The sequence below is a fragment of the Mustela erminea genome, chromosome 14 (assembly GCF_009829155.1).
Source record: "Mustela erminea isolate mMusErm1 chromosome 14, mMusErm1.Pri, whole genome shotgun sequence".
NCBI lineage: Eukaryota > Metazoa > Chordata > Mammalia > Carnivora > Mustelidae > Mustela > Mustela erminea.
Window position 1 is genome coordinate 22123488 of NC_045627.1, and position 25702 is coordinate 22149189.

General features: G+C 36.0%; 1 protein-coding gene across 1 annotated transcript in view; it reads right to left on the bottom strand.

The window, feature by feature from the left end:
- PCDH15 (protocadherin related 15) overlaps positions 1–25702 on the bottom strand; it is a 1723534-nt gene that overhangs the window by 397778 nt on the left and 1300054 nt on the right. The window contains exon 12 of the mRNA XM_032313059.1: positions 7714–7822. Coding sequence (XP_032168950.1) covers positions 7714–7822 — 109 coding nt within the window. The remainder of the gene's footprint in view (positions 1–7713; positions 7823–25702) is intronic.

Genomic DNA, 25702 nt, shown 5'->3' on the forward strand with positions numbered 1-25702 from the left:
ACTGGGCGCTGTTCCCTGAGGGCGCACTGAGGAGTGGGGCCCGGGCTCTCAGCTCCTCCGGTGGGAGACCGGGAGGCCGCCATTTTCATTCCCATCCTCCTGAACTCTACGGAAAGCGCTCAGGGAACAAAAGCTCCTGAAAGCAAACCCAAGTGGATTACTCAGCCCAGTCCCTGGTAAGGGTGGTGCAATTCCGCCTGGGGCAAAGACACTTGAGAATCACTACAACAGGCCCCTCTCCCAGAAGATCAACAGGAAATCCAGTCAGGATCAAGTTCATCTACCAAGGAGTGCGGTTTCAATACCAAGGAGAGCAGCGGAATTCCAGAGGAGAAGAAAGCAAAACACGGAACTCATGGCTTTCTCCCCATGATTCTGTAGTCTTGTAGTTAATTTATTTTTTTCTTTTTCAATTTTTTTTTCTCTTCTTCTGCTAATTATTTTTTAACTTTTACCCTTTTCTTTTTTAACGCTTTTTTAACTAGTTTAACTAATATACATATATATTTCTTTTTTATACTTTTTCTTTACTCGTTTTCTTTTTTTAATTGCTTTTTTTTCTTTCTTTCTTTCTTTCTTTTTTTTTTTTTTCTTTCTGAACCTCTTTTTATCCCCTTTCTCCCCCCTCACGATTTGGGATCTCTTCTGATTTGGTTAAAGCATATTTTCCTGGGGTTGTTGCGACCCTTTTAGTATTTTACTTTCTCCTTCATATACTCTTATCTGGACAAAATGACAAGGCGGAAAAATTCACCACAAAAAAAAGAACAAGAGGCAGTACCAAAGGCTAGCGACCTAATCAATATAGACATTGGTAATACGTCAGATCTAGAGTTCAGAATGACGATTCTCAAGGTTCTAGCCAGGCTCGAAAAAGGCATGGAAGATATTAGAGAAACACTCTTTGGAGATATAAAAGCCCTTTCTGGAGAAATAAAAGAACTAAAATCTAACCAATTTGAAATCAAAAAAGCTATTAATGAGGTGCAATAAAAAATGGAGGCTCTCACTGCTAGGATAAATGAGGCAGAAGAAGGAATTAGTGATAAAGAAGACCAAATGACAGAGAATAAAGAAGCTGAGCAAAAGAGGGACAAACAGTTACTGGACCACAAGGAGAGAATTCAAGAAATAAGTGACACCATAAGACGAAACAACATTAGAATTATTGGGATTACAGAAGAAGAAAAAAGAGAGAGGGGAGCAGAAGGTATACTGGAGAGAATTATTGGAGGGAATTTCCCTAATATGGCAAAGCAAACAAGCATCAAAATCCAGGAGGTACAGAGAACCCCCTCAAAATCAATAAGAATAGGTCCACACCCTGTCATCTAATAGTAAAATTTACAAGTCTTAGTGACAAAGAGAAAATCCTGAAAGCAGCCTGGGAAAAGAAGTCTGTAACATACAATGGTAAAAATATTAGATTGGCAGCAGACTTATCCACAGAGACCTGGCAGGCCAGAAAGAGCTGGCATGATATATTCAGAGCACTTAATGAGAAAAACATGCAGCCAAGAATACTATATCCAGCTAGGCTATCATTGGAAATAGGAGGAAAGATAAAAAGCTTCCAGGACAAACAAAAACTGAAAGAATTTGCAAATACCAAACCAGCTCTACAGGAAATATTGAAAGGGGTCCTCTAAGCAAAGAGAGAGCCTGAAAGTAGTTGATCAGAAAGGAGCAGAGACAATATACTGTAACAGTCACCTTACAGGCAATACAATGGCACTAAATTCATATCTCTCAATAGTTACCCTGTATGTTAATGGGATAAATGCCCCAATCAAAAGACACAGGGTATCAAATGAGATATCACCTCACACCAGTCAGAATGGCTAAAATTAACAAGTCAGGAAATGACAGATGCTGGCGAGGATGTGGAGAAAGGGGAACCCTCCTACACTGTTGGTGGGAATGCAAGCTGGTGCACCCACTCTGGAAAACAACATGGAGTGGCTCGAGGTTTGTCAGTTTTGTTGTTCCTTTCAAAGATTTAAATTTTAGTTTCACTGATATTCTTCACTGTGCTTTTTATTTTCTATTTCATTAATTTCCACTCTAGACTTCATTATTTCTATCCTTATGAGATCTCTGTTTTAGTTAGCGCATCCTTTTCCGCAGTCTTGAGGAAGTACATTGTTGATAAGATTTTTCTTCTTTATTAATGTTGGCATGCTCAACTATAAATCTCGCTCTGAGTATTTCTTCATCTTCATCCCATAAATTCTGGTGTGACATGTTTTAATTCTTACTTATCTCAAAGTAGTTTTCTTACTCTCTTTGTGGTTCTTCCTTTGAACCACTGACTATTCAGGAGTATCTGTCTAATTCCACATATATGTGTGTGTTTCCAAATTTCTGTTGTTAGTGATTTCTGATTTCTTTCCATTGTGGTCAATAGCTTGTATAATTTCAATCATTTTCAATTTAATAACACCTGTTTTGTGGCCTAACTTGTGCTCTATATTGAAGAATATTTCATGTGCCTTTAAGAAAAAGGTGTATTCCATTGTTTGGGGTTTCAGTATTATATGAATATCTGTAGGGTATGGTTGGCTTTCAATGCTCTTCAATTCTGTCCTTGCTCCCCTCTGTCTAGCTGTTGAATCCATTACTTATGGTAGGGTTGCAGAGTCTACAGCTATCGTGCTTGAATGATCTAGTTTCCCTGTTCAGGTTTATCAGTTTTTGCTTCATGTACTTTTGGACTCTATTGTTAGATGCATATATGTTTTTAACTATTATACCTTCTTAATGGATTGACTCTGTTGTTGCTATAAGATGTCCATCATTGTCTCATATAAAAAATATTACTGTATAATCTATTTTTGTCTAACATTAGTAGTATTACTTCAGCTCACTTTTAGTTATCATTTGTGTGGACTGTGTTTTCACAACCTTTTACACCCCAAAGGTTTATGTCTCCCTAACTGAAGTGGGTCTCTTGTAGACAATGTATGGTTAGATCATGTTTTCCTTTCTTTTTTATCCATTCTGCTAATCTCTGCCTTTTAATTGGAACATTTCATTAACTTACATTGGTTGTGATTAATAAAAAGGTATGATTACATTTGCCATTTTGCTTTCTGTCTTCTATATTTCCTGACTTTTCTGTTCCTCTATTATTCTATTACTGACTTATTTTGTGTTAAATAATATTTTTCGTATGTACTGTTTAAATTCCCTTGTTGTGTCTTTTCATATAAATCTTTAAATTGCTTAAGTAATTTAAATCTTTAAACTTGCTTCCCGGGGCGCCTGGGTGGCTCAGTGGTTTTGGCTGCTGCCTTCGGCTCGGGTCATGATCTCAGGGTCCTGGGATCGAGCCCCACATCGGGCTCTCTGCTCCGCAGGAAGCCTGCTTCCCTCTTTCTCTCTCTCTCTCTGCCTGCCTCTCTGCCTACTTGTGATCTCTGTCTGTCAAATAAATAAATAAAATCTTAAAAAAAAAAAAATGTATTTCTTTAAAAAAAAAAATAAACTTGCTTCCCTCTTTCTAGTTATTATTGTAAATGGATATTTATACATTTCATATCCATCAATGCTGATATCTAATTATTGCTTATAACACTTTCTTTATATTAGATAGAAAAGGAAGAGTTACTAGAAAAAACTATACCTATGCTATGTTTTATACTTATCTATGTAGTTGTTTTTTCCACTATTCTGTATTTCTTCATGTAGATTTGAGTTACTGTCTATTGTGATTTAATTTTAGCCTTAGATTTCTCTTTGATATTTCTTATAGAGAAGGTCTGCTACTGACAAACTCTCTCATTTTCTTTTTCTGGAAATGTCTTAATTTCTCATTCTTTTTTTGAAGGAAATATTTGTCATATTTAGAATTATTGATGAGCAATTTTTTCTTTTAGTACTTTGAATATGTCATCCTACTGTTTCCTGGCATCCATGGTTCCAGATGATAAATCATAACTTTATGGAGAACTAATATCCATGAAAAGTCACCTGTACTTCCAAATTCTTTATTTGTCTGTGTAATTTGGTAATTTGATTGAGATGTGTCTGAATTTCTTTAAGTCTATACTTTTTGAAAATTCACTGAGTTTCTTGGATGTGCAGATTGTTTTCCTGAAATTTAAGATGTTTTTAACCATTGTTTATTCATATATTCTTTCAGCTCCTTTCTCTTCTCTCCTGGGACTCCTGTTATGCATATCTTGGTATACAAAATGGTATCCCACAAGTGTCTGAGGCTCTCTTCTTCACTTTCTTCATTCTTATTTTCTTTCTGTTCTCAGATTTGATCATCTCAATTGCTCTCTCTTCAAATTTGCTGATTGTTTCTTCTCCATACTTGAATCTTCTATTAAGCACTGCTAGTGAATTTTTAATTTACAGTTGTTGTATATTTCAATTCAGAAATTTCTATTAGGTTCTTTTTTATAATTTATGTCTCTTTGTTAATATCTATTTGATGAGATAGCATTCCCATATTTTAATGCAATTCTTTGCATATGATTTTCTTTAGTTCTTTGGACATATTTTAAATACCCGAGCAAAGGTCCTTGTTGTGTCTCCCCCCCGACCTCCACCCAGTTGAAAATCTTTGTAAGCCCAATGTCTGGGCTTCCTCAGAAACACTTTTGTTATTATTATTATTATTTTTTTTTTTTGCCTTGTGTATCAACCATTCTTCCCTGTTTTTTTCTATCTCATAATTTTTGTTAAAAACTGGTCACTGCAAACAGTATTATGTGACAACACTGAAAATCAGATTCCTTCCTTCCCCAGGAGCTATGGAGAATATTGCTTGTTTTAGTTGTGCTCATTCATTTTCTCAACTAATTATTTCTGAATACTCCAAAATCTGCATTCTCTGTCATGTGATTCCACTGAAATATGTACTAGTTCAGTGGTTAGTTAATAACTGGAAGATATCTTTGAACATATTTAGAAGCAGTAATTCTCCTAATCTTTTTTGAGGAGGACTTTGTGTATTTTGGGTCACATGTTTAGTCTTCAGTCTTGCTGTATAGAATTCGACCTTAGCTTTTGCTTTCTGCTTTTCCAGAAACTCAAGGTAACCCAGAGCTGAAAACCCAAGGTATTCTCAGATGTTTTCAAGAATTCGCACTACACTGTTCTTATTTTTGCCCTAAGATTCCTAGAAATATGTCAAAACTTTTTACAGACCCTATGTATATCATTTCTTCCTTCTTTTTAAAATTTACTCTTTATTTAGTTTATTGGTTGTCCCAATTGTTATCGATCACTTCAGGCAGCAATAAAGTAAAAACACTTGCCTGTAACTGTTTTTGACAAACTCCTCTCCCATCTTCCCCTCCAGCTCCCAAATAAGGCTTTTTGTGCTGGGTGAAATCTGAGTCAGGTTTTCATGTGAGTTCTTCCAGAGAACCACCAAGTTTTGTTCTGCTTCTTCCAATGACTGCCAGGCTACTTTGGCAGGGGGGGCAGGTTGTTATTTTTTAGTGTTACTGCTAAACTAAAGAGCAGGCAATGGGAATCAGGCAAGTGAAAAATTCCACTGAGTTAAAAAAAAAAAATTATTACAAAGAGTCTTCTGTTTTTCTTGAATAGATGTTCCCTTGTTTTTAAGCCTTGGTTAATTTAAGAATTAATGACCCAAAATTATGATGTTCCCTTTTTTTAAAACCAATTTTTCATTGCTTTTATGGAAGAGCAAATTTTCAGGAGTCTTTACTTGTCTATTTTCAATAACTTTACCTCGGATGGGTCCTTAAATTATTAAAACTTTAATCTAATCTTACATGTGCTATGATTTTAATTATATTGACTATAACAAACTTAAAGGACTTCATTAAATATCCAACTCAGTGTTTGTAAAATCATAAGTGCCCAAACAAAAATAATTCAGTTCATCTAAATTTATGTCAGTTTCATTGAAAATTTTAGTTTACCAGAAGATTCTATTTTGTACTTATTAGTTGAGATTTTACTGTCACTTTTTTGCTCTTTAGTACATGTTCCAATTTAAACCTAAATTTCATCTTCCTAATAGTAAAACATGAAAGGAGCATTGGTTGGACTGACTATCAGAGTTTTACTAATTCCCACCAACTGCCCTTCCCCATTTTGGGATGAAACAATTTCCATTTTAAGGCAGTAGTCAATTTTGAGGCTTTTTTTTTTCCAATTATGCATTTTTGACTTTGCTTATAGTTTGAATATCTTTCACTCATTTATCCCTGCTAATCCCACACCCCTCACCCACCCCAGATACAATGGTATCATTTTTCTTGAGGAAAGCAACTGGACACATCATAGGAAACAATGGATTGAGCTTTTCAGGTTGCTGGGGGAATCAATAGGAGAAGAAATTATTCCAGAACTGATGATAGTTACAGTAGGACTTTAAAGAGTGTCCTTAAATTTCATCCTTTGGACTTAGTACACGCTGTATCAGCCTTCTAGGTAATTTCTTCCTGGAAACCCTGATCTTTCTGCTGAAATAACTCCAAGCAATTTTCTCAGAAATACTTTGCACTTTCTTTCCATGATCCCATGTAATATGTGGTTCATAGGTTATTTCTAGTGCTTAGAACTAGGTGTTTGAATTTATCTTTGGACATGTTTCTAACCATAGACTCCACCCCTCCCTAACCTAAAACATTTATCTCTCATCTTTGCATCTATAGTATTTAGCACAGTGACCGACATGGTGTCAACCCTTCTGTTAATGAGAGGAACAATGGCTATTTCTTTTTATCTATGCTAAGGCCCTTACAGACTTAAAAGATGGATGCTTATGTTCATAAGGTCTTTTTAAAAATGTAATAGTCTTATATATGTAACTGGCTTATGACAAGTGTGTAGTTCCAGAGACAACTTTCTTACAGACAACATTTCTAAGTGGGATATAACGTCATATTTGGAAATCTATCTAATGTTTGTAGACTGTTGTATTACTATGCATGTGTGCACATACACAGGCTGAAGGCTTAGGATTAGAAAGGGGTTGAGGGCAATGAATGACTGAATAATCATTCTGAAGCATACTTCAAAAGCAACCTCTTCTTCATGAAGAGATTTATGATCTGTCTCACACGCATCTCTCTCTCTCTAGAGACTATAAACCATGCAAAGCAGCAACACCCGTATTTTAGCAAAAGTAATTTGAGAAGAGTATCATAATAAAATTCTCATCATTTTTGCTTTGGTACAATTACCAGTATATGCACAATGATGAACTAGAATAGCTCCTGTGAAATTTTTCCAGGAAAAATTAGCCAAGGGTATAATATATTGTGTACCCTTGGGTAATCATGGCCTTTCTCCCATATGGTTCCCAAAACCCTTATTTAATTCAGTCATATATTTTCAGAATTACATAATTACATTTAACCTATGGTAAAATACTAGTAGAGCAAACAGTATATATTTTCAATTAATTTTTTTTTCAAATTTTTCTTAGAGAATTCTTTATGAAGTAACACAGAGAAAACTACCAATATGTAGATTATTATTCATTTTTTTAAAGTGGCTTCACTTCTTCAATTAAAAAAAATTCCACGTTTTCTTCTACACATTTCACTAAAACTAATTCTAAGAGAAAAGCCGTTATTTTTAAATTTATTTTTACATAAAAATAGTCATTTCCAAGGAGATCAACTTTGTTATTGAAGGTGTTTCCTTTGATTTGAGACCGCTTTTTCTACATGGTTCGAGAGTGATGACTGAGAGTGTAAAATGTGAGTAAATACAAACCAACAAGGATGGAGTAGAGGATGCCTGGCCTATCTGATGGTGGCTGGATATTCCGGTCCTGGTCAACAGCTTGGATGGGCGGGGTAACAATGATGGGGTTCAGTTCTTCCTGGAAAAAAATTCAGACAGTTTAGTTCAGCTTTATTATTAATGCCTCATGAAAAACTGACACTCAGGGATTGGGTATTATAGTTTGGACAGCTAGGTAATATCTGAGCTAGTATTACACTCAGGTTTCAGGGATTAGATATTATAATCTGGACAGCTAGGTAATATCTGAGCTAGTACGCAAAATCAGGTTTCAAGATCTGTAACTTAACATATTAGACAATTTTGAATCTGAAGAAAGAGCAATGTGGCCTCAAGGTCAAAATGAAAAGACAGATTAATTATGCACTTAGAGAAAGATATCAATACAGTTTGACTCTTCCCTAGATATAATTAAATCAGAAAAAATGTGAGGCTATCAAGTATTATTTTTATCTGTGTTTAGACAAGATTTGTAAGAATATTTACATTCTTACAAGATCGTGTTTCAAAATTTCACATAACTTAATTATATTAAGATAAAATCTTTAAAAAGTGATGCTTTAGTCGAATAACAATCAAAGCCCCATCATTGCAAATTTTATATAGTTAAAATTAATTCCACATCATGCATGTATATACATTTAACTTGTAGTTATCCATAAGAAGATGTTATTTAAAATAGCAATACATTTCTCTAAGTCCTTGTTTCCCAATATGATATTCAGAGGTGGACTTTCTCCTATCATGATAGGCAAACATTTTTCTGTTAAGAACCAGATAATAAATATGTTTAGGTTTCGCAGGACATAAAGTATCTGAGTCAGCTTTTCAACTCCGCCACTGTTAACACAAAAACAAGAAATGGGCATGACTATATTACAATAAAACTTTATTTACAAAAACAAATAGTGAGTAGGATGTGATTTGTTAACCCCTGTACTAAATTATAAGTTATAATTTATAACAGGTATGCTGAAAAAATAAATATGCACTCCACACAGATAAGTTTGTGATGCACGGTATTAAATAACTTTTCAAAAAGCTAATCTACTCTACTGCAGGTCTTTTCAGAGACTTATGTGCTAATTTGCATAATGACTGTCCAAGAAAGGGGTTTATTTGCACATTTTCTAGAATCACCCATTTACATCTTAAACTCTTACACTCCCTTAGAACACAGCTTGAGAAATACTGCTTTAAGTCTCTACAATGCTCAGGCCAAATATAATAATAATTCTATTTTTAAAAAGATGTTATTTATTTGAGAGAGAGAGACACAGTGAGAGAGGGAACACAAGCTACGGGAGTGGGAAAGGAAGAAGCAGGCCTACCCCTGAGCAGGGAACCTGATGCGGGGCTCGATCCCCAGGATCCTGGGATCATGACCTGAGCTGAAGGCAGATTTTTAACGACTGAGCCACCCAGGTGCCCCTATAATAGTAATTCTAAAGGGAAATAATGTCTATTTAAATATATAGCTTCACATTCTAAGGAATCACTGCAATGTTACTTTAATTCTTCTCAAATGATAGAACCTTGACACATATCATTTTCAAAGAAAATATCATATCATTTTCAAAGAAAATCAGTAATTTCTAATCTCAGCAGAAATGCACAGTGGTGCCATGCTAAAAAGGCAATGGTATTAAACTGTACTGTCTGATACTTAATTTTGATTAAGTTATTATGTTAAGTGATGTTAAGCATAGCTATAGTACTAAAATATATTAGATTATTGAAGTTGCAATAATTAAAAATAATCACTGAGCAATAATATGGAGTTCACATACATCTGAGGGACTCTGCCCAGTTCATAATCGCTCATGGGCACTCAGTAGTCTAAATGTTATTAATATTTTCCTAAAACAGAGAGCTCCTGGTAGGGATAACTTTCTAATACTCTATTCACTTGCTGAAACGTGGATTCAGCACCATGAAAATATCAAGTCAGTATTAAAATTATGCCATTAAATCCATATGACTACTATTTTGTTGTTGCTGCTGTTTTCACAGAATACAACACATTACAACAGAATACTCTTCTTAGACTCTTCCCCTTGCTCCCTGTTTCTGTCCCTCTTTTTCTGTTTTATGCTCTCTCTCCTCCCCCCTACCCCCCCCCCTCTCACTCACACAGACACACACTCACACCCCTTCCCAATTTCCATTTTACTTCCTCTGTAATCCTGGATTTCTCTTGGAACTGATAAAAATCCAAAGCTCTTCAAAGTATGTATGTTTGAATGCAGGAGTTAAGGGCTGATAGTTCACCCCAGACATTTTTTCAAAGGAATCTGAGCGCTAAAGTCTCCGTAGAGCTAAGCTACTTCAATCTGGTTCAACTAGCAAATCTGTGGTAGCTTTTCCCAAAGTACAGGTCGATTCAGACCTTGCGAAGCCATTTCCAACCTCAGAATTTTTTTTGCAATCCATTCCTCCTTCCCATGCTCAGGGAAATATACAAAGGGACCCTCAGTTTCTGTTGTTGGAAATAACTTACCCAGAATTAACAAAAATTGAGTCTGAGCTCTTCTGGGAGAGGGTCCCAGCTGATCACCTTTACTCCACTGTTTCTGTGGAGCTGCTAAATGCCCATGCCTACGTGGTTTTAGTTTTGGTAAAAAGTTATATAGTTTAAAATCCTCTCCTGTACAATCTAAAGTTGTTAGGATGAGCAATGGGGTTTTAGTCATATAATTTAAAATTATGTGAACAATAGATAAAACTAAACATAACATGGTAAACAAAACCCAGAGGGAGGGAGAGGTGCTAATAGCATTGCTCATCTTTCATAGTCGGTTATTAATAAATACATGGTGAGAACTGAAGAAATAAAAGGAAGCAAGTGTGCTATTTAGAATCAGAAGATTTAAAAATGCAAATACCAAAGTGTCCACGACTCAGGAGACTGGATCTAGAAGTGAAGGTAGGAGCGACAAAAGGTATTTATTTAAAAGCCATATAGTCCCATTTCACTATGTAGTTACCATACCCTGAACTTACTTTTAATATTACAAATACATAAATTGTACTAGTGAGAATAAAATCAACCCTCTGGGTGAAGTCTTCAATAAGTCTCTGGAAATTTGGGAGGACCATAGCTATCCTGAATAACTCATTAGGACTGACTTGTCTCATGCTATAAAGACTAGCAACTTACCTTAAGAAAAACTACTCTCCTTTTTTGTTAAAGATTTATTTATTCATTTTAGAGAGAGGCTCCACACAGGACTCAATCTCCCAAACTTGAGATCATGACCTGAGCCGAAATCAAGAGTCCGAGGATCATCCAGGTGCCCCAGAAAAACTATTTTTCTTATGCTACCATTAATGAGTTTTTTTTTTTTTTTTAGAAAATTTGGGTTTAAAGGTGAAAAGAATGAATTCTCAGAGATAATTTCTGAGATTATCTCCCACGTACACAGGGGTCTCTGAATCTTGAGAATTTTTAACATGAGCAACAAGTAACATTAAAGGATACTGTGTTTTGTTTAGAATGACACTGTTAAAATATTTAATATAATTTCTCATAAAGATAAGTAACATTTAAATCAGAGTAGGAAAATTATATATGCACTCATTAGAAGAAACAACATAAGAACATGCATCATTTTTTTAACTTTTCTCTTATCAAAAATCTCTATATTAGATGCAGCTAAGCACTGGAAGGGCATACAAATAAGCAAGAAAATCCTAGAGGGACACAATTCCTTAGAATAAGCAAGAATTTTTTTTGAAAAAGCAAGAAGTTTATGGAAAAAAAATGTAGGGACTCCTGGGTGGCTCAGTCAGTGAAGCATCTGCCTTTGGCTTAAGTCATGATCCCAGGGTCCTGGGATCGAGCCCAGCATCTGGCTCCCTGCTCAGCAAGGAGTCTGCTTATCTCTCTGCCTCTTACGCCTTCCCTGCCTTCTCTCTTTCTCTCTCAAATAAATAAACAAAATCTTTTAAAAAAAGAAAAAAAAAAACAAGCATGTAATCATTTACAAGGTTTGGCAAACAATATATACTCATTTAATACGTTCTTGTCACTTTGTATTCTACTGAATTACAGTAAAATAACCTGGTAAGTGATCGGTACTCTCAGGTGGACTCTGAGGAAACAGTCCAGTGGTAGCTACTGTGAGAACAACCTTCACGGGTCTTGTGAAAAGGCGAGCACCTATGAGATACCTTTCCTTTAAAGAAACATTCTCTTCAAGTAGATAGTAACTACTGCTCCTTATTTCTCCTGTCCCTTTATTTATCTTAGCTTCTAATTTTACTGTTGGATTCAGAAGAATTATGCTCAAGAAATTAGAAATTCACCCATGGCTTGAATATGCTTGGGTGTCCTTAAGGAGAGGATTAAGAGGATCCTCTATGCTGGCATAATTATTGGAATCACTCTTCACTGGAAACTCTGTTGGCCAATCTGCGCAAACACAACCCACAGCCTAGTGCGAACAGTATGCAACATAGTTGATTCATCAAGTTGAATTCCTGGAGTCACATTAAAAAGGCACCTAAACACCTTGCCCTTAAAGCAGGTCTGCCTTCTCTCAGTCTTATTTGCCTTTGAGAAGTCCTGTCTCCAGAATTCTGTTCCTGCTAATGGGTGCATTTTACAAGTGAACAGAAGAGCAGGCTTGCATTCCCATGCTCCTTGAATTAGCCCTTAAATTTCCTGACATATTTAGTAATGGTGATTCACCCCTAAAATGATTTAAGTCTACATAACGAGATTCATGTCATAAGGATAATCATAGAATCTATCAAACAGTAACAAAAACATTGTGTGTAGTAGAAATGTTCTCCGATTCTATGATTATAAGACCCAAGATTATTCTGCTAGAGACACATGCTTCATGATCATTTTCTGGAGAGGCGCCTTGTCTTTTCAATAGAACTAAGACCATGTTTTCATGTTCAACTCTTGAATTCTTTTGAGAAAGAATTAGAGGTAATTAGAGGGTTGGGGTCAGTGAGGACTACTTATTCCTTCTATGTGTTTCAGTCCCAATTCTTCTGTATGTCTATGTGTAGATATATCTGTATCTATTTACATAGATAATAAGTAAAAATGTATTCACAAGCAATCACAAAAGAAGATTAAGGAAACTGATCTGTAGATTTAAGGAAGCCCCAACTCTTTTTTTCTTTTAGGTGTTCAAACTATAACCTTGCATAAAAAGTACATTCAAGGGAAGAGATTTCGGTGGTAGAATGCTTTCACCATTTTAACCAGTGTCAAACAAAGAAAAGTCATGGTCTACAGGACTGTGAGATCCATTCTATCTCATCCCTAAAGTTCAAAGCACACATAATTCTCTTGGTTCCTAAATCTGTTTCCTGGGCAGGTAGACTGCCTTTGAATAATTTTAGCCAATTCTTATATCTTAAACAGTTTTCATTTCACCAATGGAAACTAATCAGTATAATTTATCATACAAGCCAACGGGGTAGTGAGTTTTGAAAATAAAAGCTTACATTTGACATTTAGTAACTTGATTAGTAAGGCTTTTAGCCTCAGTGAAGATAGAGGTAGAATTTAATGCACTCTTTAAATTCTAAATTTTCTTTAAAAAGTTTTAAATATTCTTCAACTCAGCATTAGAGTGATAGCTTCATATGAGTAACAGACACATAATATTACACTGAACCCATGATAGTATTTTAAATTAAATGAGAACATCATAACAGTCTCCAAGAGTGGTCAATAGAAAGGTTTGCCCTGTTACAGTGGAAAACCCTGGAGAGGGCACAGTAAGAAACAATCTTCCAAGGGTAAACTGAGCTCAAAATACCACAGGTGTCTCTAACATAAGAGTCAAGCTTGTATATATTTTTTAATTATTATAATTCTTAATTTGGACTTTCAAATGGTCACCCTTCTATTTATAGAATACTAGACTCATCATTGTTTAGCTATGTGGTCTATATATATTTCTTTAAGATTTTATTTATTTATTTGACAGAGAGAGATACAGTGAGAGAGGGAACAGAAGCAGGGAGAGCGGGAGAGGGAGAAGCAGGCTTCCTGCGGAGCAGGGAGACCACTGCGGGGCTTGATTCCAGGACCCTAGGATCATGACTTGAGCCGAAGGCAGACGCTTAACAACTGAGCCACCCAGGCGGCCCTATGTGGTCTATATTTTAATCAAATAATAATCTTACAGTATTAAGAAAGCAGATAATTATGTTAGAATAATAAAAACCTCACCATCACCTATAAATATATGCAAGCAGTGATAATTAAGTGATTTAAAATGTTAGCAAGCTATATAATATCTAATTATTGAATGTTATTCTTAAATTCCTTTCATTAATTTTATGTGTTCTTTACACTTAAATACTTCCTATTTTATATCCTTAAGAAATTTTTAACATCAAATTTGTATTTCAAATCTATTACACACCTCCTTTAATGAAAGAATAGGGTTTAGAGTTTATGAAAGAAAATGTAGTGGACATTGTTATCTCATATACTGTAAATGTGTTATTTTCCTGCAAGCTTTTGAAAATATTTAGCCAAATTGTTGTTTGTTTCTATACATTAACTGACACAGAAAGGAAGAATGGCTGTGTTCATGCATACTCTCATATAAACACATACACACTTAACACACTCCTTTAAGATGCCGAACCACCATTTCTGCTTTTTCTTTGATTAGTTTTGCTTTTTTCAAGTGGCAGAAATACTGGATTGCTTTAAAAAAAAGTGTAAGATTTATATATAAGTATATATTTACATATAAGCATAGAAAAAATATTTTATTTTATTTTATTTTAAAGATTTTATTTACTTATTTGACAGAGAGAGATCACAAGTAGGCAGAGAGGCAGGCAGAGAGAAAGAGAGGAGGAAACAGGCTCCCTGCTGAGCAGAGAGCCCCATGCAGAACTCGATCCCAGGACCCCGAGATCATGACCTGAGCCAAAGGCAGCGGCTTAACCCACTGAGCCACCCAGGCGCCCAGAAAAAATATTTTTAAATGTTCTATTCTCTGTGAACACTAAACAAAAGAAAACAGTATTAAGGTGGGTGACGTGGGCCAAACCAAGTAAGTTGAACTTCCTTGCTATGGGATCACAGAAGAAACACAGTAGAACATTCACATATGCCTTTGAACCTTATATCCTAAAACATCTATGATGTCTGATTCTTTTCAGTCTTCCAGTTTTGATAATAATCATCTCTAGAATAGAAGAGCCAAGAGCCCACATGAAATACTCTGACCGCCATGATCCACGAAGAGCGTCAGCTTCTCCTGATCACTGAAACTTTACATCACACATTAAAGGAAACAAGCAAAACTACTGCAAAACAGATACTTTGTTGTATCATTTTCATGAGCACACCAGGCCTGCTTCAATGTCAGACTCTTTCTTATTCTGATGTGTCTCTGAAAAATTGTTTGAGATATATTTTTATATTTTACATATTATAAAACATTTTACATATTTTTACGTAATATACCCTGATGGCATGCTGTGTTGAACATGTGCATTCGAACATAATTGCAATTGCATATTTTACTAATATTTGATTTTTTACTAATATTACCCTTCTTTTCAAAACATTTCTTCAAATCTTTGCCTTTTAAAATCATTTCTTTGCTTAGACTTAAGAAATGTAGTTTGAGCTATTTATTTTACAAAAATTATGAAATACATGCTCAGACATGTGTTTATAAGGATTATTTGTTACAACCTACAACTTGCCTTTTAAGAATACACTTTATATGGAAGTACTATATATAACAGACTTTTATAAATCATAAATTCATAGCATGATGAATTATCACAGTTACATTTAATTCTAAATGCTACTGACATGAAGAAATAGAATACTGCCCATGTATCAGAAGCTCTATATTATCTATTTTCTATGAATTGCTACTGTCCCTTCCATCCTAAAGATAACCTGCCTTCTAATATCATAAATAGTATTTTTTAATTTAAAAAAAATTTTATTTTTCTTAAGGTGTTATAAATAGAATTATATCATGTGGTGTGACTACTAACTTTCTTCATTTATTATTAGGTCTTACATGATACGCATGCGTACAAGAGTTAGGACCATGCAGTGTCGTCTCCACATACTCATTTCAATGGAAGTACGGTGTTCCATGAGAGAGACATAGCCAACTTTCTCTCCTCTTCACACTGGTGATGGCGTTTGGGTTGTTTCTAGCACATGCTTGACAAAGAGTGCCGTGCCCTTCTGCATGTCTTCTTACACATGAATATATTTGGGTTAAATATGAGAATCCAATTGCTGGACGTGCATGTGTTCTGACGAGCTAGGTCCCTGCCACACAGTTTTCTAAGCTAATCCTATTGGCTTACAGTCTTTACTGAGTGCTCCCTAGCTTTGCAGACAGTTGATAATTCCAATTGTTTTAAGACTTAACCGTTCTGGTAAGTCTGTACTGTTATCTCAGAGTGATTTGAACTCTTTTACAATGTGTGACATTTGTGAGGTGTTGGTTCTTGTCTTTTGTGCATTTTTCTATCTTTTTCTCACTGGCTCATTAGAGCTCTTTATATATTACAGTGTTAAGTCTTTGGTCAGCTTACTGTTTGGTAGACATTATATCCCAACTCTGTTGCATACACTTAGACCCTATTAAGGTTGTTACGTTGAAGGAAAGTTCCTAATTTTAATATAGTCCCATTTATCCCTTTCTCTTTTCATTTATACTTGGCTCTTTCCTCTACCTGTACACTACTTTGACCCGAGGTATAGTTGATAATTTTCTTTATGTATTTCTATACAGAGAATACTGTACTCTTCCTTATTAAGATTTATCAAACACTCATGTTAGCTGTATGTCTGAGTCTGCTTGCCTATAGCTTTCCTGAATGCAGGGAAAGGCCATATGAAAAGTACCAGAAATATTTAGGGCACATCGGCACTTAATAAATGTTGACTAGCGACGCCTGGGTGGCTCAGTCAGCTAAGTGTATGCCTTTGGCTCAGATCATGATCACAGGGCCACAATCCTAGGGATCAAGTCCCACATTGGGCTCCTGCTCTGGGGGAAGTCTGCTTCTTTTCTGCCTGCCACCCTCGCTCTCTCTCTCTGTCCAATAAATAAATAAAATCTTAGGGGAAAAAAAAAAAAAGAAGTTGAATAAAGGACTTCTCCATTCTATAGTATTCCAAGGATTCTTGAGCCTCACAGACCTAGCCTTGCTTTCTGCATTCCTGTAAGACCTCCAAATACACATACTGATGTTTTATAAGCATTTCCTTACTATACTAAGATCTATCTAGAGCTCACAAAATTACTGCACCCAACTAAACTGAAAAATGGGGTCTTCATGAGAGTATCTCAAAATACACAGATGTGGGTTCAAAGTGCTTCATGGAGATGGCCTTTCAGTGACACCAACAGTTTCCCAAACATTGCAATAGATTGAGTGGTGAGCTCCAGCATCCTACAGGAAAGCATTTCAAACTTGCTAAATAAGTAGCTGTAGCACTTTTCAGTAAGTTATTTAATCCCACAGATCTTGAATCATAATTTTCACAGTGAGGTTAACAATATCCACATTCTATTAATTGGTATAAGGATTCATGAAAGACAGTATATTAAAAAAAATAAGTGCCATGCTTAGTAATGGATATTATTATAGTATTATTAAAATTACCTCATTAATTTAGTTGGCATTAAAATTGACTCCAAGTTATAAGCAGAGAGAGATGGAAATTTTTCATGTCAAATTGGAAGCTAATTTGAGCATATCTTGCTCAGTTTTCTGAAAACATGACACCGACATGAATTTTGAAGGTTTTACTTAAAATTGCATAACTGATCAAATGTTTGAGGGAATGAAGGGGGACTCTCATTACTATTTGATCTTAAACCAAGATTTAGATGCAAAACCTGCAAAGCAAATTTTCTAATGATTATACTTAACCATAATTTTAAGATAGTGTATCAGAGAGTTTGAATATTCACTTAAAATGAACATTTCACTTTATTAAATTGAAGCTTCAGTGAAATTCTTTCCTATACACTCAGATACATTAGTCTTACATCCAATTTATAAACACATTCCCTATGCTTTGATTACAGAAATGTTGTGATAACTCCTTAATTTATTAATAAGTTCCTATGAAGAGGCTCATAGTCACAGCGACTCAAAGCATATGTACACAGTTTCCTCTAGAATTTCTTTTATAAAGATGTATATTGATGAATATTAAGAGAACCCTCTGACAGAAAACTCACATGTTCAAGTGTTATGAGTCAAATATTCAAAATAACAAGAATCAGAGAAATTCAAGTATGTGTAGCTTAAATAAAGCACACTTCGATCCATGTATTGGGGTGAGGCTGATAGAGATACAGGTTACGTGTGCATCTGATGGAGTGTGGACAAGGGAGCTCAAACAAACAAACAAAACAACCCACAATCAATAGGTAGATAGATGGATGAGAAACTGATAAACAATAATTTGGGGAGAGTCATTCAAGTAACTTAAAACAATATAGTTTAATTTTCATATTGTTGGTGATGGAAAACATCTACAGGTAAATAGCAAAAAAATGTTTTTGTCTTTATGATGAAGAAAATATTATCACAGAGTGTCCTCTAAGTATAGATACAAAGAGAAAATATTTTAAACCCTGCAAACCAGTGCCAGCATGTTCAGGTATCTTCTATCAGCATTTGTCACCTATGTATTCTACCTTGTCATCTATGTACCTACTTAGGTGATCTTTCAGGACTTTATGTGTATAAATTTTGTTGAGTCTTTTACCTCTCCTTACTTCATAATCCTGTTCTGAGCCAATACATATGTTTTGAAAACATAATTTGCAATAATATGCAGCCTGCGCTAATGTTATAAATTAGACTCTCTAGCTATACACTTGAGTTGTTTGGACTGTGTTCATTATTGTTCTGTGTCTTTAGTTATTTCCTTGGGTTAAATTCCTAGACGTGGAATTTCTGGATCAAGGAATGAGAGCATGTTGAAATCCTTTGTACAAATTGCCAGATGGTTTTCCAGAAAGACTGTGATGGTTTATTTCCTCCTCAGTAGTGTGTGAGTGTTTATAACAGCACATGTTTGTCAATATTGAGTGTGATATATGCCTAGGGAATTGCTAAATAAATGTGAGGTTTAATTCTGCATTTCTTTGATTGCTAGCATAATTTATGTGATATATTTATCTAGGATTCTTCTGCTCATTTATTTTGTCTATCTTTTTTTTTTAATTTTGGTATTTTAAAATTTTATTTCCATGGCATATGTGCCTAGGACAGAAATGAACACTTTGTTAGTAATATTACAATTTTTTTTTTTTTTTTTACTGTGTTGTTTGCCTTTTAATGTTCTTTGTTTTTGACATCTAGAAGCTTGGCATTTTTATGTATTCAAATATATCCCTCTTTCCTTTTTTGACTTCTGTTTAGATAGTCTTTCACCATCTGAAAGTTATATGAAGGCTGCATTCTATTTACTTTCAAGTATTATGGTTGCAACATTTTAAGTTTAATGTTTCAATCTATCAAGAAAGTTGAATACTAATAATTTAATGTTCATCAAACTGTGGTTGGAATTTTACCCTCTCCTTTTGTTTAACTAGTTCTAAACACTCTCTTTGTTTTCACCCTTCTTCTCTGCCTTAAACAGATGTCATAGAAAATTTAATCTCTTTCAAAAACCTAACAATCCTAGGTTTCTATCATATTCTATCATACACTGCTTTACAAATCTTAATTTGACCATGACTATGATGATTTAAAATAGCAATTCAGACTTGCTTTATCGTATAAGACCTGTGAAGGTCAGGAACATATGTGTGTGGAAAGTAGACATTGGAAGAACATATGATGATTTAAAATAAGGAATTAGATCCAGATAATCTAGGTTTATAGAAAACTAGCAACAAGATTCATAGAAATAAATAAGATGGAATTCCAAACAAGAAAATATCATCTAACTGCATTTGTTGTGTCTAATTTGTGACATTTCTACCTTCTAGTCCCAAACACACACACAAACACACACACACACACACACACACACACACACACACACATTGCTGCCCTTGATAATAAAATTTGAGAATTGAAAACTACTATTAAAAATTATTAGTTATAGCTTACTATTATTCCTATTATTTATATTTTACATTTCCTTTAAGAATTATTTTATACTCCTGCTCTCATACATATGTATTATACATGTATACATTTATAAATTTATAATAAAGTTTTACTGGGTTACATTTATACTACATTTTGTTTTATTGGTTTTAATGCTCACATCTAAACATTTGTATCATGATTTACTTATTTTTAAATTCTTTATTTTTGTTTAACAATCGGCCAACTGACACATCCTTGACTATTTTTTCCAGTAAGAACATGTGAGTCCATGTAGATGTTAGAATGTCAGGTGCTACATACCTGAATGAAAATTTGACTGAATTTGAGGTTCTCTCTTCACAAAATTTCCTCTATTTTCTCCTATGGAGCATATTTCTGAATTGTAACTAATATTTGCTTTCTTCTTCTGTTCGTTTGCTTTAACTATCTGGTAGAAATTCTCTTTTATCTTGGAATGAACATAGTACACCAGGAGCTTTCCAAGGATTAGTTCCCTTGCCTTCACTGTGTTTCATCATTTGAACACCTTGGATCTGTAAACATAGGGTCTTTACAAAATTCTAAAGTTCTTTTCTTATTCTGATTCTTTCTACAGTGTTTTTGTTATTGTACATGCTCATTTTATCCAATGTCTATGTCAACACTGAGTAGCTATTTGGCCATCTGATGTCACTGCCTGACCCCTCCAGGACCCACCTGCACTCTGGATATTGTCACACACATGTGACAGAGCTCCACAGGGCAGTGAGTGGAGTCCTGGATTGACCAGGACTGGACAGACTGAATCCGCCTCTCTGGTTAGCTCTCTTCCTGGGGCTGCACCGTTTACTAGCCCATAAAGAAAAGGAATATCAGTGTCTTGGTTAGGAGGTTTGGTAATTAAATGCAGAAGTGTTTGTAGAATACCCATTTCAATGCTTCCAGCAAGTTCTAAGTAAGTATTAATAGTTGTTTGTGATTAATAAAGCATTCTTCCTTTTCTGCATCTTTAGTCCTACATTTTCCGTCTTTAGTCTCTTTAGTTTTACTTTATTCTCAGTCCCTATCTTTATTTCACTGTCAGTCATGTTTTATAAATTTCATTTTTTCTCAAGTTGCATTTGAAACTCATATTCTTTTTTATAAATATCTTGTGTGTGTGTTTTTTTTTTTTTTTATAAATGTTCTTAAAGACCTTTCCCGCTTTTATCTTGAAAATAAAATATTCTTCCTCTTTAATGCTGTGGAATCTTTTGTGGAGCCCATGTGTGTTTGCACCAGTGCACTGGGTGGATGACCGACCCCTCTGAGACAGGGTGATCCTCTGTTTCAGTAGCAGAGACCCCGAAATCCATCCTTGTCCCTGTCTGGACTGTTTCATTCTCTCTCTTTCAGGACTGTGGCCATCCTGGCAAAAACCCTGCCTTCCCCTTGTCTCCAGAGTTGATGCCACATTTCCTCTGTTCTTGGTCATCAATGCAGGTAAAGCAGGCTCCCAGGGCCACCCGCAATGGCAATCCAGAACCTCCTGCTCCGGCAGAACAAGCAGACAAAAGATAGGACAAAGGAGGTGTCAGAGAAAACCATGTTTTCATCTGTGGATGAGATCCCATATTGTGGGAAAGCCTTCTCCTCTGGCCTTTCTGCACAGAGGAGCAGGGTCTCCAGGCTGTGCTCACTAACCAGCAAGGGGCCGCACCCAGCGCTCGCTCATCCACAGCTAGAACAGAAGTCCAGGGAAGGGACGAAGTCTCACACTGCGCTCCACAACTTCTCAACTGTAGAATACCCATCCTCTCTGAAATCAACCTTTTAAGTGTGCAACAGTAACATTATATGATATCCAATTTCACCCATTAATATCTCCACTTAATCATAGAGGCTTCTCAGCTTAAAAAAAAAAAAAAAAAAGTAGCCTTTGCCAGTCCCTTGAAGTAACTATTGCATTTTAATATTCAATAAACACTAGTTTTTAAAATCTCATTATTCTATTTACATATAAATTTCTTTCTGATCTAGAATATAAATACACTGAAGGGGACCATAGTGTTTTTCTTTTAATTCAATGTTTTATTCTAATTCTAGTTAGTTAACATATATGGTAAAATTGGTTTCAGCTTAAGAATTCAGGGATTCAGCACTTACATATAACACCCAGTTCCCATCACAAGGGCCTGCTTTAATGTCCATCACCCACTCACATCCCTCCATCAACCCCCAGTTTTTTCTCTACAGTTAAGAGCCTCTTATGGTTTATTCCTTTCTTCCCCCGCCACTGACCCTTTCCCTGTGTTTGTCTGTTTTGTTCCTTAAATTCCACACATGAGTGAACTTATATGGTGTTTGTCTTTCTGTGACTGACTTGTTTCACTTAACATTACTTTTCTATCTACATTGTTGCAAATGGCAGGATTTCATTCTTTCTGGTGGTTGAGTTATATTCCATATATATACCTATATACATATATATATGTATATACAGATATAAATATAGATATAGATATACATACATACATACCACATCTTCCTTATCCATTTCTCAGTCCATAAGCATTTGGGCTCTTTCTACAGTTTGGCTGTTGTAGATATTGTTGCTGTAAATATCGAGGTGCATGTGCCCCTTCAACAGTATTTCTGTATCCCTTTGTAAATACCTACTAGGGCAATTACTGGGTGGTACATTTCTTTCATTGTTTATATCTCACTTGGTGTCTTAACATAGTACAGATATTCAAATACCTTTCAAAACCAGGTTTTTGGCTATTAGGTGAATTCTGGAAGGAGAAAAATCACAGCCTGATGGAGCTGTGGTACTGGAGAATCCAAAGGACAAGATAAACTTAGGAAACAGGATCAATTGGTGGTAAATTTTACTGGGGGTTGGGTTTACTGGAAAAAAATGAACTTTAAATTCATAATTCACAGCTGGAACAACTGAAGAGAAAGAGAAATGGACTTATTTCATCATTCTAATATTAATTTTCCAATACTGATTAGTACACTGATCGAGGTTCTAGTGCTTTATAGAGCTCATGCTGTGTGCTTTTCCTGAAAATAGGAGGTGAGAAAGATGACAGATGGGAGCATCTTGTTATCTCTTGGCAGGATTGAGTCTGCTTCAGTGAACAGAATGAACACTTAACAGAGCACAGACAACACCACCTTACAGGCCGGATCTCACGCACTCTCATCCATGGCTGCTGTTAGCTTCTGAAATGCAGAGTATGACCTCCTCCAAACAAAACCATCAGCAACATTTAAATCCCCACCACACTGGAGTCTCAGGAAGATGTGGCTCTTTGTGGAAGTGCAAACGAAAACACTCGGTTTGAATGTGTGAAAGAAGTATAACCCAGACTTGTTTCCGGACTTCCATTCTGTCCAGCAGTAGAGACTACTTTAAACCACAGTGGGGGAGCTGTTGGTAACTGGATGCTAATGTGCAGGGTACCGATAGAGATGCTTCTTATGTCTCCTTCAGATGGCCTTTATGGTATTTGTTACAGGGTCTCTGGAACCATCTGCTAAACTTTTCAATTTTCCTGCAGAAGTTCAAGATAATAGTATTTTTTTTTTCTTTCCTGGTCCTGCTTTGATGTCTTCCATATAGAATGTGCTTATTTCCCACTCTGCTGAAATTTTTCAAAGTGCATGTACTATCACACTGGCATGAAGGTCATTTTAAAAAAATCACAACTGGCGTGCCTGGGTGGCTCAATCAGTTAAACGTCTGCCTTCAGCTCAGGTCATGATCCCAGGGTCCCAGGATCGAGTCCTATGTTGGGCTCCTTGCTCAGCAGGGAGTCAGCTTCTCCCTCTGCCTCTGCCCCTTCCCCCAGCTCGTGAGCATATTCTCTCTCTCTCTCTCTTAAATTAAAAAAATAAATAAATAAATAAAAATCAATTGATCTATCACAACTGCTGAGCCTGACACCAGAAAGCAAATACAGTCTTCATATGTGAGGATGCTGTTAGTCCTTCAGGTTATCTGCATTTGGAAACACAACTCAGGAAATTTTTGTGTGCAATAAAGACTTTTGCAGACCACTTATTCCTTTCTAGCCCTTTCTGACAATCTTTCCTAAATCTCAACCTTGGGCAATGTCTCATGGGCGTGTCACACCCATAGTCCGTCCTTCACAGCCATACTGAACATTTCACACTGCATTTTAATTTACATTATGCTACGGCTCTTCTCACCTAGGACTCCGTACGTATTCTATTTATTCTCATTGTTGAAAACCAGGATTTTACTCTTATGATAAAACATTTCCAGATATCAAAATTTAATAACCCCAAGCCTACTTTCAGAACCCTATTGCTATGTTTATATTCCCAAATACCAACTGGAAGTATTCAAACTAGGAAAAAGGGATGAGAAGGAATCCACAGACCCAGAACTCAACTGAATTGTACACGATACCCTTCAACTGAGTTCAGTAAGCTGGTCAACAAGCAAGCGTAGTGACAAGAAGTTTGGTAATTCAAAATGGGCAAAAAGTGGAGTTTTAAATGGAAAAAGAATTTGAACTACTCCACAGGGTTCATTAAAAAAAAACAAACAAGGAAACTAATAAGTAATTTTTTTAAATGAAGGGAATCAGATGGTTAGCTTTACTTACTTAGAAAATATTTGAGATTGGTTGTTCTAATCAATTGACCCACAACTACCTATTGAAAGAAAGTGGAAAAAAATAGAATCCCATTTATTGATATTCTACCTGTGCCTGGTGCTGTTTAATTCTCACAACATCATGTTGGAAAAGCCATCCAAAGCCTTGGGAGTGGTGTGCCATGAGGAGGAGCGTGGAGCCCTTTGATGTCCCAGGCCTTCCCCTGCCTGCCCTACTGTGTCACCCACCATGTTTCCCATGTCTCCACTCAAGTATTTCTGGCTTTCTCTTCCTTTTTCACCCCCCCAAATTATTACTAACAAAAAATTCAACATGTAATAATAAGAGTACTTTTTTTTTGGTGATACAGATCTATTAAAGAGGAGAATGAATTATTTTCGCAGGGAAGAGATTTCAGTTAATTGGGGATAATGTTCTCTATCACCAGATTGTAAACGCTCATCTATAGAACACACACCTTCCCCATATACAGAATCCACCTGTCTAACACAAACAGGGTCAGTCCAGACTTGGCCCGTGGACCATAGTCTGCCAACCCAAGGCTCAGTGCTTCAAGTTTCTATTCTGAAGCTCGATATGCAAAGGATCTCCAAAATTTGGCTGCACCTTACTACCTCTCCATATCTATTTGTCACTGTACCTATTCACATACTGCTCTCACCCAACAAAACATGTTAATCATTCACAGGAAACCGCTTCACTCCCTGAGTCCACGTCTTTGTCCCTGCTGTAGCTCCCAAGACTTCTTAATATCAAGAAAAGTTCAAGGATCTTCTTAAAACACCACACTTTCTTGAGGCTCTTTGTGAGCCTCTGGGTGGAGTTGATCTTTTCTCCCTCTGAATACTCATAGAGACAGGTACTACCTGCTTCTGATCACTAGCTCGCATATTATTCCCAGACTAGACGCTGAGATCCTTGAACACAAGTCCTAGGTCTTGCTCGTTTGTGTGGCTCCCTTGGCATGGACGTAGAGAGACGTCCAGTAGATGGCTGGGGAGTTCATGAGTGAGCACGGAGGGAGAAGAAGTCAGAGAGGAAGCTTCATACTTGCTTCCCCATCTCCTGGTGCACTGCCAGGCCCCTTCTAATGAGCTCCCTGCCTCAAATCCCTTCTGTTTAACTAAATGCCACGGGCTCTGTTTCTCTCCGTGGACCCTGACAGATGTAATTAACCTAAGTAGTGCACACAAACCATGAGAATTATGCACTCAGTCATCCATCAAAGGAAG